Below are 18,749 nucleotides of genomic sequence, written 5' to 3' on the forward strand. Positions count from 1 at the left end.
ATCAGCTCATTAAATTTTGAGAATGAACTCGACTCTACAGTGAAGCCCATAGAAGATGTGCTAGTGACCATGAAATATTATTATTATTATTATGTAAAGAAAAGAGACTGGTTGTCTAAGAGGACTTATCCTAGAAAGAAGGTGAGGATAAGGTAAGAAATGGGGTATGGGAAAAAGGAATGAAGGTTAAGATGAGTAATATTAGGAGGAGGAGAGATGTAGAAAATAGCTGAGGAAGAATTTAGAGTAGGGTGAATACACAGTCCTGACATGCAATGCAGAATTTAAAGATAAGACGATATAAAATATTACAAATAACAAGAAATGCCATTCTGGCCAGAGGAATGAATACAATAACTAATTACCGATGAGGTATCAGCAGACAATATGCATACATATTAACATGCTGAGAACAAGTAATTACAATGATGATTCACAGTTGAAAACAAATAATGTGATGACACAGTTGTATTCATGACAAGCATTATCCAATTCCTGTTGGTGGGTTGGCTATGTTGTTGTACTCCAACAAGTCCCATGTCCTAACAAAACTTGAGAAGATCTTGTAGGTCTCCTTGTTTGCACACAGTGAGCTGAGTTCCGCAGGCCATGCCAGACCATTTTGTAGGCAATGGCGAATAAGCTGTACCCTGTGATTATCATGCTTTGGGCTGTCAAAGATGTAGTGGAGAACATTCCCCACAGAAGTGCCAGCACAGCTATACATGTCACTATTAGTCTTTTCGAAATGATGGAGATAAGCAGGAAAGTTTCCATGTCCTGTCACACACTGAATGATAATGTGGTTGGGTTCATCACTGGCAGCTACACAAATACATTAGCTGCCAGTGATGGACGGAGGGAAGGAAGCTATAGGTGATCCTGCCAGTAGTGGAGCTAGTCCACTCAGATTGCCATTCATCCAGGATATGGCTATTGGTGAAGTTACTGATGTAAATAATTGGGATTTGGGAGAAGGAGCACCCAATATTTAGAGTAGCTGCCTTCTTTGCCAGTGAATCTGCTTGTTCATTCCCACTGACCCCTGAGTGCCCAGGGATCCAGTTGAGCATTAGCTGGTTGGATTTAGCCAGGTTCCTTAGGCGAGTGTTTGATGTTAAGGCCGGTTGTCATGCTCTCGCTGTTGGTAATAGTGTGAAGGATATACTTGCTATTTGTTTATACTGATGTTGCCCTTGTAAACATTTTTGTTACTAGTTATTTGTAGTAGGACCCTATAAATAGCAAGCAACTCTGCTTGGTTGTTTAAACAATGGTTCTTCAATCTAAAGTACTGTTGGTAGTTAACCTTTGCATTGCTGTCGTAAATCACAAAGGCAGCCCCTGTTCCTTTGTCACTCCTGGATCCATTGGTATAAACTTGCCACTTAATATTACATTCCTGACTATGGTCACCATCAAAATTTATCCTGTAGGTTGTTTCTTCCCTGGGTGAGAATTTGTCATGTAGCCAGAGTAATAGCCATCCAACATGTAAGTTTTTATGCTGTTTATCAAATCCTCAGAGTTTGGAGGGTCTTCATCAATTTCAGAAGTTGCAAAGGTGGTAGAAAAAAAAAACATCAAGTACTCTGATATTTTCCAATGTGATACAATATGAGTGAAACTCCTCCAAATTAGTTGATGATAGAGAAGTGTTTTTAAACATTAATCAAGTTTGTTTTTACTGTATGTACTGTACAGTACACTATATAAACTTGTTATTGTAAAAATCTTCATTTATTCAATGCACACACTGCAGAAATGTTTATTGTTTGATATGCTTCTATGACAATTATCATTCACAGAATTGTGCTTATGGAAAGCAAACAGATTGAATAATGTTAATAAAAATGTTTTTTTATTAACAAAATTGGCTTTGAATAATGATAATTTTGTTTAAATCTAAACCTCTTCCCAAATAAATTGTAAATAAATGTTAGTACAAATTCCATACCACTTTCTAAGAGAAAATACTGAATTGAATAAATAAAGAATCAAAAATGTTTGTTCATCTAGTTTATTTGAACTGTACCAGAAATCTAAAGGCTTAGAGGTGATACAAATTCCATATACAGTGCATGAAAATAACTTTTAAATATAATAAATTTAAAAATACCAAGAATAAATTAAAAATTATAGTTTTGTATAAAAAAATTTATACCACTGAGATTCAAAATACGAACCTCATGATTATGAAACTGCTGCATCTCCACCAAGCCACCACCCACTCTACAAATCATGGTAATTCTGTAAGTTTTAAGTGATTTACAATTTTTAACCTCAATTTTCTTATTTAATTTTGAGTGTTGTGCCTTACTGCTTGACACATGTCAGTTGTTGGGGATGCACTATAACTTCATTTAGTTTGATCAAAATCAGTGATCCCACCGTCGTGCCGTCTCCTTTTTAGTGGTAAGGAGAGAAAGGTACAGGTTTATTGGAGAGATGAAATAAAAAGAGTGAAAAAATTTAAATACATAGAATTAATGTTAAAAAGAGGAGAAGAGTTAGACACAAATATAGCAAACAGAATAAGTATAGAATGGCAAAATTGGCAGAATGCTTTGATAAAAGAATACCAGATAGATTAAAGGAAAAGTTTTATATAACAGTTGCTAAAACTGAATATTGAGGAAGAAAGAAATTCAGGTAAAAATGATGCAATTAGCAGATGAGGATGGTCAGATTTGTGTGTGGTTATCTTAGCTGATAGGATTAAGAATGAACATATAAATCTTAGTTTAGAAGCAAAAGACATTAAAAAGGAACTTATTAAAACAAGACTTGGGTGGCTTGGACAGGTAGATAGAATAAATGATTATAAATTGGTTAGAAAAGTTAGGAAAGTTCACTTAGGAACTAAGAGAAGTAGAAAGAGATAGGCCAAAGAAAAATTGGGAATTGGCACTTTGAAAAGATTTTAAAAGAGTTAAAGTTAAACAAAGAGAGAGCTTAAAATAGGATAGTTTGAATGGCTACCAGGCCAAGGCTTAACTCCTTAAATTAATGAGAGGGAAAAGGGATTGATAATGATGATACTCTAAACATGAACAAATGCTTTCTTAGAAAATTATTTCAAAATTATAATTTTGTAAGTGAGAGATCTTTAGAAATGAAGTGAACATACAATAGTTCATTTTCTGATTCTTCTTAATTTTATATAGGTCATAATGATCTACCAGAAATTAATCATTATTTTAATTGCTGGTTTCATTATCTGTATTTTGTTGTTTTGTCTTAATTATAATTGCAAATTTGTCTAGTTTATTATCTGAATTTGGTAATTCCTTTTAAAGTAAGTTAGATAATAAAATAAAACTGCTATATTTTACTATACTATTTTTTTTTATTTTGTATGTTAATCAATGATTAAAGAAATTTAACTGTGATGAAATGTTATTCTAAACAATTGTTTTTCTTTATAGTGTAAATTATCAATAAAAAAATTTAATTATTGAATTATTAAAATTATATAACTAATAACTTTAGATGTCTTTAATACCAATTCTTTTAATTATTTATTTATGCTTAACAAAAATATTGAAATCTAATAAAAGAATATAACTGTAATAATAACTGTAGTTTCAGCCAACTTTTCAGAGCAGCAGTGACAAAAGAGAAGATGGCTATGATGATTGCCAAATTTTGGAATGGAGATGACATTTGAAGAAGAAGAATAAAAGACTACTAAGTTACTATTAAGTTTGAAGCTTCACTGATATGAGAGTTTCTTCATAAGTCATGGCAGCATTTTCTTTTCCTATCTAATACCAAGTTCTGTCCAGAATTTTAAAACATGCTATTGAGGAATTAGATATCAGAGGCTGCTAGTCTCTGATATCTAACATGACCACTGGATTGTGCAGATATTCAAGGATATCAAATAGAATTAAGTGTAAAGTCAGTTTGTTTTCAGCCTTTGTTTAGAGTGAATGTTAATTAGCTAGAACAGCAGTGCTTGCTTGAAATAGCTTGCTTTGTAGCAGAAACATGAGAGAATGTCAAGCAGAGCTTGTGAAAATTTGGGTAATCATGCTGTACCATTCATAATTGTTGCGAGCAGTGTTTCAAAGAAAAAAGAAGCTAAAGGGGCATTTATATTCTGTTATTGATATTTAAGGAATACTTTCTCAAATTGAGATGTAATATATTTTTTAAAAAAGATATTTTATTCACTTATCACCAGTTAATCTAACCCCCCCCTCACTAATATGCCAAACTGCTTCGGAACCGGAAGATGAAATGAATGACGGAGCACGTTTTCGGAAAAGCCGATTCCGGTTCCGTTTTTTGCGCCGGTACTAGTGTCGCCATCTGTCGTCGGCGGGAAATTTTTTCTGAGGTTTCGTTTTCGCTTTCGGAAGGAATAATTTACGTCCGTTCGGTCTCTCGAGAAATCGCCATGGCCAGAGGTAAAACTATATTCCACTCGATTTTTACTTACATAATCGCCTTTTTTTACAATATTTTCGACTAATTTTAATCCTAATTTCTTCCGACAATCGCTTCGCGTGTTTAACGAAGTGGCGAGTTTTATCGACTTATTTCTTGAACGTTAATATAAATATCTCCGCCGTCTATCGTTCCTCGGTTTCCGTCGACGGGTCTATCGTTCCTCGATAGAGAAAAAAAAAAAGAAACGAGATGAGAGAATTCGGTGTCTGTTTGATCTTTTCGCCGCCATCTTGTTCCGGAAAGCGTGCGGAAGTTGACGCCTCCGCGCGTCAATTCTCGGAACTATCTTTTAATTAATATAGTCGAGTAACTTACGCGGAGCCAACGATATAAATGTTCCATATGAGAGTAAATGTTTATTTTTATTTATTTAACAAAAAAATAAAAGATATCATTCATTTCACTCTTGTATTAATATGTTATTTGTGGAGCAAATGTACTGTATATGCACATTTTGTACACTTAACACAGGTAATAAGAAAAGCAGAATCATTTGCAGTTTATAAGGAAACTTTCTACTAAGGAAAGTACTGTATAAACCTATATTCTATAACTAATATCAGTACTTATACCATGACACACGTCTTGATGTATTCCTAAAAACACATTGTGTTCAAAANTCGTAGACTAGTGCGTCGTCTGTCACTTGGACCTGGGGGTTGGTCAACTTCGGTAGACTAGTGCGTCATGCTGTTGAACATTGATGTTTGGAGTACTAATTTCTATGGTCGTGGGTTTTGTTTTGTTTTTGTTTTGTTCAGGTGAAGTCTTGCTACCAGTGTGATCTACCTATGGATCTTCCCGAGAAAAATCTTCTAGAAACTATTTATTTCACAGGGACTGGCCATAATTATGCAAGCCCTACCAGCCAACTCGCACAGTTCTGTGTCAGTAAATAACAGAAAAAGCATCAGGCAGGCAGCATTGGAAATGCATGCTGCTGCGAATAATCTTTATGGCATGGTACTGGCGCTGAGGTCAAAAGGGAAGGAAGAAAAAGACACTTTTGCCAAGATGGTAAAATGCAAAGGATCTATCGGCAGCCAAACAACTAACATCATCGCCAAAACAGTAGCTGAAAAAGGTGAAGCAGCATCAAAAGTGCAAGATCTAATCATCAAACCAATAACTACAGAGGAAGGAGAAGCATTATGTCCGGAGGAGGTAATGTCCAACATCCAGGAAAAAATTGACCTGGCCAATCTAAGCATAGGAGTGAGAATGGTATCAGTATTGCCACGAGGAAGTATTAAATTCAGGATAAAAACCAAACAAGATGCAAATAATCTAAAGAAGGCAATAGAAAAATTGCCGGAAATTAATGAAAAAATTAAGATCATGAGACCGCAAAGAAAGAGACCGAGGGTCACTGTGCTAAATGTTCCCAGTTCAGTGGAGAAAGCTGAACTAATATGAAAGATATACGAGCAAAACTCTGAGTTAAAAGATAAACTATCGCTAGAAAACTTCAGTCGAGAGACAAAAATAATACATGCTATTAACTCCAAGTGAGCAGCAGATAAATGGCAAATGGTGATGTTGGTCTCCCCTGCGATTTGGAATTAACCCTCTACCTCACTGTAAATATGGGTTCATTTTACTCCGATTCGATTTGCGCCGACTTTTGTAGGAACGGAACTGTGGTGTAAATGAGGGCTACCTGTTTTAGTATTGTTTCTAAATTAACATACAAGATATACATGATTTATTAATTGATATTTTATATATAAATTAATAAATTAATTAAACAATTCAAATCAAAATTAATAAATTAATTAACGTTAATATAAATAGCATCTACATGAGGAGTGAAATGAAACAAAAACTACAATAAAATGTAAGTTTATAAGACAAACTGATGGAAACAGCTAAAAAAATAATGAAATGTGTAATGCAATACCAAGTAATATTTGCAAAAGATAATNATATAAATTAATAAATTAATTAAACAATTCAAATCAAAATTAATAAATTAATTAACGTTAATATAAATAGCATCTACATGAGGAGTGAAATGAAACAAAAACTACAATAAAATGCAAGTTTATAAGACAAACTGATGGAAACAGCTAAAAAAATAATGAAATGTGTAATGCAATACCAAGTAATATTTGCAAAAGATAATTTTTAATTAAAAAGTGGCTTGAGTTAATTCAATAATATTTTAATTTTTCTATACTACTTATTCTACACTATGTGCAAATTTTAATTAATATCTAAGCAGAAATGCCATTTTAATAAATTTAAATTACACCATTAGACTCCCCTTGAAATTTTAAATCTATTAGACCTCTTTTCAGCCCTGTAGACAGAGTTGTTCTTTAACTTTTATAATAGAGACATGCATTCAGGAATAATATGTATGTATATATATATATATATGTTACTGTGAAAGATTGAAATTAGATAATGTCGATATTCTCCGGTGATTGTCAACACATACAAAATACATTGGTGAAAAACCGAATATTTAGTTACATTATTATACATTTGAATAATCGCCAGTGAATGTCAATAAGCAGAGATAAGCTTTGATAGAGGTCGAAACAACACCCAAGAAGCCGATGTCAACAGAAAAGCTACAGTCTGTCGCCAAATCCTTTGTTCTGCAATTGAAATCACGTGGTATCTATTTGTTATACTCTGGAACACTACTGTTTGTCAGTCTTATGCAAGGGCAAAATCTTGTAAAGAACAACAACGCCACAAGACACAATTTGCTGGTTTTCTGTGTACAGAAAGTATTAAAAATCAAGTTGAATAATTCTCCAACAGAGTCTGGTAAGATAAAAAGTGTGTTGTTAAATGCAACACTGTCTTACGAAGAAGCAGTTCAGTGTATTAAGTGTTTTTGATGACATTTGCGTTAATTCCAACATCACAGTGGATATTTACAAGTTTTGAGTATCTGACATCATCACACTTTCTACGTGCTTTTCGATAATTCCTATTATCTATCTAATTGGTCACATATGCGTGCGTAAAACAACGAAAGATGTAGGAAGCTTTCTGAAATTTACTGGTTTTATTTATACCTTCACAATATCCTTGTACATTCTAAGTTGGTCTAATGTGTACTTGGATGTGTTTGTGAAAAATATGGAGAGCGTGGTTGGACTTCCTAGCCATTGTGTGCAGGGACTTCAACAAGCTGTTCAAGGTGTCTACAGTGTGTTTATACTTTCATCAACTTTCCAGTGGAACTTGAAGGATTATTGGAACTTTCTCTCCAGCATCACAAGGATAAAGACAACTGCAGCTGGGTTACTTGCAGGGACTCCAGGTAAGTGGCCAGTGGACTTTTATTCGTGGTTTATATTAAATTTGTCGGGTGCTAGAGTGCTAGTCTCAGACTAGTGCGTCGTCTGTCACTTGGACCTGGGGGTTGGTCAACTTCGGTAGACTAGTGCGTCGTCTGTCACTTGGACCTGGGGGTTGGTCAACTTCGGTAGACTAGTGCGTCATGCTGTTGAACATTGATGTTTGGAGTACTAATTTCTATGGTCGTGGGTTTTGTTTTGTTTTTGTTTTGTTCAGGTGAAGTCTTGCTACCAGTGTGATCTACCTATGGATCTTCCCGAGAAAAATCTTCTAGAAACTATTTATTTCACAGGGACTGGCCATAATTATGCAAGCCCTACCAGCCAACTCGCACAGTTCTGTGTCAGTAAATAACAGAAAAAGCATCAGGCAGGCAGCATTGAAAATGCATGCTGCTGCGAATAATCTTTATGGCATGGTACTGGCGCTGAGGTCAAAAGGGAAGGAAGAAAAAGACACTTTTGCCAAGATGGTAAAATGCAAAGGATCTATCGGCAGCCAAACAACTAACATCATCGCCAAAACAGTAGCTGAAAAAGGTGAAGCAGCATCAAAAGTGCAAGATCTAATCATCAAACCAATAACTACAGAGGAAGGAGAAGCATTATGTCCGGAGGAGGTAATGTCCAACATCCAGGAAAAAATTGACCTGGCCAATCTAAGCATAGGAGTGAGAATGGTATCAGTATTGCCACGAGGAAGTATTAAATTCAGGATAAAAACCAAACAAGATGCAAATAATCTAAAGAAGGCAATAGAAAAATTGCCGGAAATTAATGAAAAAATTAAGATCATGAGACCGCAAAGAAAGAGACCGAGGGTCACTGTGCTAAATGTTCCCAGTTCAGTGGAGAAAGCTGAACTAATATGAAAGATATACGAGCAAAACTCTGAGTTAAAAGATAAACTATCGCTAGAAAACTTCAGTCGAGAGACAAAAATAATACATGCTATTAACTCCAAGTGAGCAGCAGATAAATGGCAAATGGTGATGTTAGTCTCCCCTGCGATTTGGAATATCTTAATCTCGATGAAACACATCAGCTACGAGTGGGGAACACTCCCAGTGGATGATTACATCCTGGTTTTGTGATGTTTTAGATGTACGGGATATGGGCAGATGGTGGCCAGCTGTGATCAGTGTGAGAGATGCAGCCACTGCGTGAGAAAGCATAAGTATAGTGAGTGTCCTCACAAACAGGACAAACCAAAATGTGTTCACTGCTCCAAGGCGAATAAAAACCAGCCAGAGGGATAAAAATAAAGGACTGATCACAATGCCTTCTCACCAGCCTGCCCAATACTAAAAGGATATAAAAAGATGCTGGTGCAACAGACAACTTATGAATAATTATATGACTAACACGGCCTTATCGAACTTACTTTTACTATCCCTATTAATGTCTAACTTAGACTTAAAACTGCTCCAAATTAATACTCAGAAAAGTCAGGCTGCTTTATCAAAGGTAATTAAAACGGCCAATGACCTCAATGCTGACATGATTCTTATACAGGAGCCTTACACTATCAAAAACAAAATTGTCCATTTCGGCAAGTGGCAAGTTCTACATAAGTGTGATAACAATGATAGGCCAAAATGTGGCATTATCATTAGAAATAGTAATATTAACATGGCCCTAATACCAGACCTAAGTTCCAACAGGATTACTACTGCAGCTATAAACCAGGGACCAATTGATTACATTATAAGTGTATACTTCTCTCCCTTCGATGATGATGAGGAGTGTATTAACTAGCTGAGTACTGTCTTGCATAAACTGGAGACAGTAATTATATTATAACTGAAGATGTTAATGTGAAATCTTCCCTTTGGTTTCACATGGAGGAAGACAAAAGAGGGAAGTTTATACAAAACCTGCTAGATGAGAGAGATGGCATTTCTTTAAATACGTCAGATATCCCAACCTTTCAAACAGATAGGGCAAGGGGATGGATGGATGTGTGCCTGGTGCCAACAAGAGTGGGATGCAATGACCTCATGTGTGAGACCTTACCCACTGTTTCGGCCAGCTATCACAGATATATAATGACAATTATCAACTATCCAGGCCAAAGAGTCCCTACAGAAACTGCACACTATAAAAGAAGAACAAATTGGGAGAAATTCAGAACACTGTTTGCAATCTACTGGAGAAATTATTCTTTTGGCCCTCTGGTAAATGCCCATGGAGTGGACAGATATGTAACACACCTGACTAGCTCGCTTAACTTGGCCCTCAGTTCCTCCTCTGATACCAAATCTGGGAACACAAAGCACACCCATTGATGGAACCATACCTTGGAAAGAGAAAAACATCAAATTAGGTGGCTAAGGAAACGTTGGATCAATACACAAAACAGCACCCTGAAGGATAAGCTGCAAGAGGATTACTCTGCAGCTTTAAGGATCTATAAAATCAATATAAACAAGGCAAGGACCACGGCATGGCCTAAGTTCTGTGGCAATTCATACAGAGACCCCTGGGGAGAACAATATAGAATAGTTTTTAAAAACAACAACAAAGCCACCATTCCACACATTCTGACAAGTAACAGCACCCATGGTAACAACAGCATAGAAGACAATATCAAACGCCTACTCAGCTATCACTTTCCTAAAGATAACGCCGAAGAAGATACAACTTATCACCATCAAATCCGAGCAGACAGCGAGGGAACATACACCAGCACCAAAGACAGGTGGTTCACCTTCCCTGAAGTTACTAAGGCTATTACCTCTCTAGCTAGTAAAAAGGTCCCGGGAGTAGACAACATAACAGCAGAAATGGTAAAACAAGCACACAAGGAAGTCCCTATTCGCGTTTTTCATGAACTATAGAGGGCGCTGCATTTTTACAAAATGGCTACTGTATCTGGGTCGCATGTGACTAGTAATGTAAAATTAATCATATATTACTGTCCGATATAATGATATATGCTGCCTGTAGCTGTTTATCGGGAAATTTTATATAAGGAGAACAATTATTGTTAGCGGGACACGTCATTATGTGGTATCGAAACAAATGAGTGAGATCGTTCTATACATATTTGTGTCCTTTGTGTTAAAAAACATCNTTTCTTTTTCTACAATCTTTTCGACTAATTTTAATCCTAATTTCTTTCGACAATCGTTTCGCGTGTTTAACGAAGTGGCGAGTTTTATCGACTTATTTCTTGAAGTTAATATAAATATCTCCTCCGTCTGTCGTTCTTCTGTTTCCGTCGACGGGTCTATCGTTCCTCGATAGAGAAAAAAGAAAAGAAACGAGATGAGAGAGTTCGGTGTCCGTTTGATGTTTTCGCCGCCATCTTGTTCCGGAAAGCGTGCGGAAATTGACGCCTCCGCGCGTCAATTCTCGGAACTATCTTTTAATTAATATAGCCGAGTAACTTACGCGGAGCCAACGATATAAACGTTCCATATGAGAGTAAATGTTTATTTTTATTTATTTAACAACAAAAAAAGAAGATATCATTCATTACACTCTTGTATTAATTAATGTTATTTCTGGAGTTTGTAAGGAAACGTTCTACTAAGGAAAGTACTGTATAAAGCTATATTCTATAACTAAAATCAGTACTTATACCATGACACACGTCTTGATGTATTCCTAAAAACACATTGTGTTCAAAACATAAGTTTATGTGCACCCTTCATTTGCATACAATTACCTTTTCGTGGGTCCTTGCACGTTGGCGACTCGTCTAGTCGTCGGTGTAATACGTGGCCCAAGTGTTTTGTAGAATATCGACCCGTGCTTCTTGAAATATTGTCTTCAGTTGATTTTTGTTCAGAGATTGTGTTTTTACACTTTAGGTACCAACCCAGTTTAGACTGGATGAATTTGGGACCCATTCCAGGACTTGGACCTGGTTTTGCAAGCCAAGTAGTGGTGTACTGTACAATAGGCATCTAGGCAAATGCTTGTTGGAAGATTGCATTCTATACATATTTAGGTAAGCCACAGAAGGCACAAAATTGCCTGATGGCATTGGTTGTTGACGGACTGTCCCGTCGTAAAGAATTAAATTGCCGATGCTGGAATATCCGAACGACCGCACGCTTGCACAGTAGCTGGAAATTTGATTCTTAACTTCATACGGTTTTGGTGTGTCCTTCATTGGGCAATCTGATGACCTTCCACCCAGTATTTTCATACAAGAGTAGGATGGGCAACTCATTAGTCAAAATCATCCTCTGATGTCCCAGCAGATGATCACTGTCCATGTGAACCACTTCTTATGCTGAACTGATATAAACATGGGTTTCAGCTTACTCTTATATGAGCTGTACCTCATTTCACATAGCCTGTTGCTAACAATTTGTTCAGATATGAAACATTCTATGCATCTGCTCCACAATTCTACTGCTAACATGAATATAACAGATCAGTATTTCATGGTGACGATGCAAAATTTGATCTTCACTGGGAGTAGTTGGCAGTTTATCATTGATGTGTACAGGCACTGCAGCAATCTTTTCTTGTCTGAGGAATGTTCTGAGAGTAGACTTATTCAAACACAATTCAAAACTCCCAAGAAGTCTGTCACATAATCACTTTATTGTATTTTTTCTGGATGATCTGCTCATAGATCATCAGTTCTAACATCTTTCTTGCCATTATATATCAAACTAACCTTATAATGCTTTGCAGTTATTTTGTAACATATCACAAATGCCATTTCTTGCCATTTTTTAGGTTCTGAACAATGCAGAGATTGCACTGGTTTTTATACTATCATTTGTATGTATATGGGCAACTGTACAGTACAAAACACAAAACAGCAAAAGTTTATGCATATGCAGCTGAGCAATGGCTGAAAGTGCAGGATGAGTGTAAATTTATTTCCTCCATATTTTGAGCAGAAAGATGTTTCCAGGCATACATTGAGATTCCAGTTACAGTGTAATTACCAAGTTTTGTTATAGAGCATAGCTTAAGCAGTGTTCTTATTTTAGTAAAAAGTTTGCTTACAAATTGCAAATGATTCTGCATTTTTTACTGTTTATAATAATGAATGCACACCTTACATGGGATGTGCATATATTTACTTCCATTTATAAGATGGTAGTATTACCTGGAGTTAATGTATATCATTCTATTTTTATTTTTATGCATATAATAAGATTTATCATCATCAAAACTTAAAATATTTCAAAGTTGAGTTAATAAGAGTTAATGTAAATTACAGTTATTTTGCAAATTATTTTGCTATATTTTATGATAAATAGTTTCCGGAAAGCGTGCGGAAGTTGACGCCTCCGCGCGTCAATTCTCGGAACTATCTTTTAATTAATATAGTCGAGTAACTTACGCGGAGCCAACGATATAAATGTTCCATATGAGAGTAAATGTATATTTTTATTTATTTAACAAAAAAATAAAAGATATCATTCATTTCACTCTTGTATTAATATGTTATTTGTGGAGCAAATGTACTGTATATGCACATTTTGTACACTTAACACAGGTAATAAGAAAAGCAGAATCATTTGCAGTTTATAAGGAAACTTTCTACTAAGGAAAGTACTGTATAAACCTATATTCTATAACTAATATCAGTACTTATACCATGACACACGTCTTGATGTATTCCTAAAAACACATTGTGTTCAAAACATAAGTTTATGTGCACCCTTCATTTGCATACAATTACCTTTTCGTGGGTCCTTGCACGTTGGCGACTCGTCTAGTCGTCGGTGTAATACGTGGCCCAAGTGTTTTGTAGAATATCGACCCGTGCTTCTTGAAATATTGTCTTCAGTTGATTTTTGTTCAGAGATTGTGTTTTTACACTTTAGGTACCAACCCAGTTTAGACTGGATGAATTTGGGACCCATTCCAGGACTTGGACCTGGTTTTGCAAGCCAAGTAGTGGTGTACTGTACAATAGGCATCTAGGCAAATGCTTGTTGGAAGATTGCATTCTATACATATTTAGGTAAGCCACAGAAGGCACAAAATTGCCTGATGGCATTGGTTGTTGACGGACTGTCCCGTCGTAAAGAATTAAATTGCCGATGCTGGAATATCCGAACGACCGCACGCTTGCACAGTAGCTGGAAATTTGATTCTTAACTTCATACGGTTTTGGTGTGTCCTTCATTGGGCAATCTGATGACCTTCCACCCAGTATTTTCATACAAGAGTAGGATGGGCAACTCATTAGTCAAAATCATCCTCTGATGTCCCAGCAGATGATCACTGTCCATGTGAACCACTTCTTATGCTGAACTGATATAAACATGGGTTTCAGCTTACTCTTATATGAGCTGTACCTCATTTCACATAGCCTGTTGCTAACAATTTGTTCAGATATGAAACATTCTATGCATCTGCTCCACAATTCTACTGCTAACATGAATATAACAGATCAGTATTTCATGGTGACGATGCAAAATTTGATCTTCACTGGGAGTAGTTGGCAGTTTATCATTGATGTGTACAGGCACTGCAGCAATCTTTTCTTGTCTGAGGAATGTTCTGAGAGTAGACTTATTCAAACACAATTCAAAACTCCCAAGAAGTCTGTCACATAATCACTTTATTGTATTTTTTCTGGATGATCTGCTCATAGATCATCAGTTCTAACATCTTTCTTGCCATTATATATCAAACTAACCTTATAATGCTTTGCAGTTATTTTGTAACATATCACAATTGCCATTTCTTGCCATTTTTTAGGTTCTGAACAATGCTGAGATTGCACTGGTTTTTATACTATCATTTGTATGTATATGGGCAACTGTACAGTACAAAACACAAAACAGCAAAAGTTTATGCATATGCAGCTGAGCAATGGCTTAAAGTGCAGGATGAGTGTAAATTTATTTCCTCCATATTTTGAGCAGAAAGATGTTTCCAGGCATACATTGAGATTCCAGTTACAGTGTAATTACCAAGTTTTGTTATAGAGCATAGCTTAAGCAGTGTTCTTATTTTAGTAAAAAGTTTGCTTACAAATTGCAAATGATTCTGCATTTTTTACTGTTTATAATAATGAATGCACACCTTACATGGGATGTGCATATATTTACTTCCATTTATAAGATGGTAGTATTACCTGGAGTTAATGTATATCATTCTATTTTTATTTTTATGCATATAATAAGATTTATCATCATCAAAACTTAAAATATTTCAAAGTTGAGTTAATAAGAGTTAATGTAAATTACAGTTATTTTGCAAATTATTTTGCTATATTTTATGATAAATAGTTCTTTGATTAATCTGTTAAGGGTATACAATTCATTCTGAATATAAAATATTATATAGATAATTTAATATCTTTGCCTCAATTTAAGTTTAATTGTATTTTATTAAAATTATATTATAGGTGACCCATATATCAGAATTATAAATCAACCAACAAATAGAATGAGATTTCGATACGGAAGTGAAAAAGGATCTCATGGAGCTTTAACAGGAAAAGATTCGTCTCACAAAAGAAAGACTTTTCCAACAGTTCAAGTATAGTGCTTTTATTTAATTGTTATATTTATTGAACTAATTTAAAATTATTGTATTAAAATATTGTAGAAAAAACTATTGGTGTTTATCAGTAACTTATATTTATATTGATAATAGATACATAAAATATTTCTGAAAATATGTATATAAAACCATATTTATAAACCACATACAATCATTAAATATGAAAAAAGGAATTAATATAAGCTTTTATTCATGAAAATTTGTTAATAAGAACATTGTTAAAATGGAGTTTAACAATTTGTCATAAGTGTGATTCACAAAAGCCATCATAGATCATTACACTGCTAACTACATGTGGGTATCAAGAATATGGAAATATCTTTAGCACTTGTATTTGTTGTGGTCCAGAGGACAATGAAAACAGTGTTCTCCGTACACTGTTTTCATTGTCCTCTGGAGTGCTTTTGCTCCACGACAATGCACGACCACATACAGCCACTCACACACTGAGCATGTTTGCGAAGTTTCGGTGGAGTGGGTAGGAACACCCACCATACAGCCCCAACCTTTCACCATGTGACTTTCACATCTTTGGTCTGCTAAAAAATGCATTGCGGGGTTGACGTTTTCAATCGGACAGAAAAGTCATGGACACTGTTCAAAACTGGTTTCAATCTCAGCCAGACTCTTTCTATGAACGAGGTATTCACTGCTTGGTGCAACAGTGGGACAAGTGTTTGTGTAATTTTGGTGATTACATTTGAAAATAAATAATGGCTACTGTTCTGTTTTCATTTGAGCCACCCTAATATAATAGCTTTAAATAAAGGATGTATTTTATAGTCAATGATTATCAAATATATTTAGAATATTTCACATTACGCAAAGAATAAAATTTACTTTGAATTAAGAAATTGCAGAAATGAAGTTGTATAAATCTATTTTAATGAAATGTCAGATTCATAAAATATAGAAACTTAATTAATCTACTCTCTATATATAAATTATTAAGCTTAAAATTTTAACCACTCTAAAAAACAAAATAGAAATGGTGGCACTAGGAGTTGATGAATTGTCAAGAAATTTTTAATAAAGCAGTTCTGTTTCTTAATTGGTATTGAGAATAATTGACAAAGATGTGACTAACAGTAAACACAAAACAAATTATAAATGCAACTGTCTGAAAATTAAATTATCATTTTCTGAAAAATCTATCTTTTTGTTGCTTCAAAAATTGAAAAATTTGTATTTCTTAGTGTAAAAATGTATCATTTAAACCACTCTTACCAAGGTTTTGTTATATCTAGTGTTAGTTACAATAACTGCTTTTTATAATTTTTATTCTGATATAATTAAAAAAGTATGCCAAAGCTATTAAAAAAAGAATTTATAAATTAGGTACATTTCTATGGATCCTCATTACATTTTTGGATTTGTCATCACAATTAATGGAAAAAAGCAAAATTTTATCAAAATCAGCTCATTAAATTTTGAGAATGAACTCGACTCTACAGTGAAGCCCATAGAAGATGTGCTAGTGACCATGAAATATTATTATTATTATTATGTAAAGAAAAGAGACTGGTTGTCTAAGAGGACTTATCCTAGAAAGAAGGTGAGGATAAGGTAAGAAATGGGGTATGGGAAAAAGGAATGAAGGTTAAGATGAGTAATATTAGGAGGAGGAGAGATGTAGAAAATAGCTGAGGAAGAATTTAGAGTAGGGTGAATACACAGTCCTGACATGCAATGCAGAATTTAAAGATAAGACGATATAAAATATTACAAATAACAAGAAATGCCATTCTGGCCAGAGGAATGAATACAATAACTAATTACCGATGAGGTATCAGCAGACAATATGCATACATATTAACATGCTGAGAACAAGTAATTACAATGATGATTCACAGTTGAAAACAAATAATGTGATGACACAGTTGTATTCATGACAAGCATTATCCAATTCCTGTTGGTGGGTTGGCTATGTTGTTGTACTCCAACAAGTCCCATGTCCTAACAAAACTTGAGAAGATCTTGTAGGTCTCCTTGTTTGCACACAGTGAGCTGAGTTCCGCAGGCCATGCCAGACCATTTTGTAGGCAATGGCGAATAAGCTGTACCCTGTGATTATCATGCTTTGGGCTGTCAAAGATGTAGTGGAGAACATTCCCCACAGAAGTGCCAGCACAGCTATACATGTCACTATTAGTCTTTTCGAAATGATGGAGATAAGCAGGAAAGTTTCCATGTCCTGTCACACACTGAATGATAATGTGGTTGGGTTCATCACTGGCAGCTACACAAATACATTAGCTGCCAGTGATGGACGGAGGGAAGGAAGCTATAGGTGATCCTGCCAGTAGTGGAGCTAGTCCACTCAGATTGCCATTCATCCAGGATATGGCTATTGGTGAAGTTACTGATGTAAATAATTGGGATTTGGGAGAAGGAGCACCCAATATTTAGAGTAGCTGCCTTCTTTGCCAGTGAATCTGCTTGTTCATTCCCACTGACCCCTGAGTGCCCAGGGATCCAGTTGAGCATTAGCTGGTTGGATTTAGCCAGGTTCCTTAGGCGAGTGTTTGATGTTAAGGCCGGTTGTCATGCTCTCGCTGTTGGTAATAGTGTGAAGGATATACTTGCTATTTGTTTATACTGATGTTGCCCTTGTAAACATTTTTGTTACTAGTTATTTGTAGTAGGACCCTATAAATAGCAAGCAACTCTGCTTGGTTGTTTAAACAATGGTTCTTCAATCTAAAGTACTGTTGGTAGTTAACCTTTGCATTGCTGTCGTAAATCACAAAGGCAGCCCCTGTTCCTTTGTCACTCCTGGATCCATTGGTATAAACTTGCCACTTAATATTACATTCCTGACTATGGTCACCATCAAAATTTATCCTGTAGGTTGTTTCTTCCCTGGGTGAGAATTTGTCATGTAGCCAGAGTAATAGCCATCCAACATGTAAGTTTTTATGCTGTTTATCAAATCCTCAGAGTTTGGAGGGTCTTCATCAATTTCAGAAGTTGCAAAGGTGGTAGAAAAAAAAAACATCAAGTACTCTGATATTTTCCAATGTGATACAATATGAGTGAAACTCCTCCAAATTAGTTGATGATAGAGAAGTGTTTTTAAACATTAATCAAGTTTGTTTTTACTGTATGTACTGTACAGTACACTATATAAACTTGTTATTGTAAAAATCTTCATTTATTCAATGCACACACTGCAGAAATGTTTATTGTTTGATATGCTTCTATGACAATTATCATTCACAGAATTGTGCTTATGGAAAGCAAACAGATTGAATAATGTTAATAAAAATGTTTTTTTATTAACAAAATTGGCTTTGAATAATGATAATTTTGTTTAAATCTAAACCTCTTCCCAAATAAATTGTAAATAAATGTTAGTACAAATTCCATACCACTTTCTAAGAGAAAATACTGAATTGAATAAATAAAGAATCAAAAATGTTTGTTCATCTAGTTTATTTGAACTGTACCAGAAATCTAAAGGCTTAGAGGTGA

The 18,749-nt window shown here is 35.1% G+C and overlaps 2 protein-coding genes across 4 annotated transcripts in view; both read left to right on the forward strand.

Annotated features, from left to right (window-relative positions):
* LOC111623047 overlaps window positions 1–4,117 on the forward strand; it is a 28,516-nt gene extending 24,399 nt beyond the window's left edge. For 2 of the 3 annotated variants that reach the window (XM_023365544.1, XM_023365532.1), the window contains exon 4: window positions 3,586–4,117. In XM_023365544.1, the coding sequence (XP_023221312.1) occupies window positions 3,586–3,663 (78 nt within the window). In that variant the 3' untranslated portion in view covers window positions 3,664–4,117. The remainder of the gene's footprint in view (window positions 1–3,585) is intronic. The other variant, XM_023365539.1, reaches the window with a different exon arrangement.
* Window positions 4,118–4,310: 193 nt separating this feature from the next.
* Window positions 4,311–18,749, forward strand: part of LOC111622835 (nuclear factor NF-kappa-B p110 subunit-like) — a 95,167-nt gene continuing 80,728 nt past the window's right edge. Inside the window, exons 1-2 of the mRNA XM_023365259.1 lie at window positions 4,311–4,415; window positions 15,118–15,251. Of these exons, the coding sequence (XP_023221027.1) occupies window positions 4,406–4,415; window positions 15,118–15,251 (144 nt within the window). The 5' untranslated portion in view covers window positions 4,311–4,405. The remainder of the gene's footprint in view (window positions 4,416–15,117; window positions 15,252–18,749) is intronic.

This window comes from Centruroides sculpturatus, unplaced genomic scaffold, assembly GCF_000671375.1.
Source record: "Centruroides sculpturatus isolate CEXI.00-Female unplaced genomic scaffold, Cexi_2.0 scaffold39, whole genome shotgun sequence".
NCBI classification, from domain to species: Eukaryota; Metazoa; Arthropoda; class Arachnida; order Scorpiones; family Buthidae; genus Centruroides; species Centruroides sculpturatus.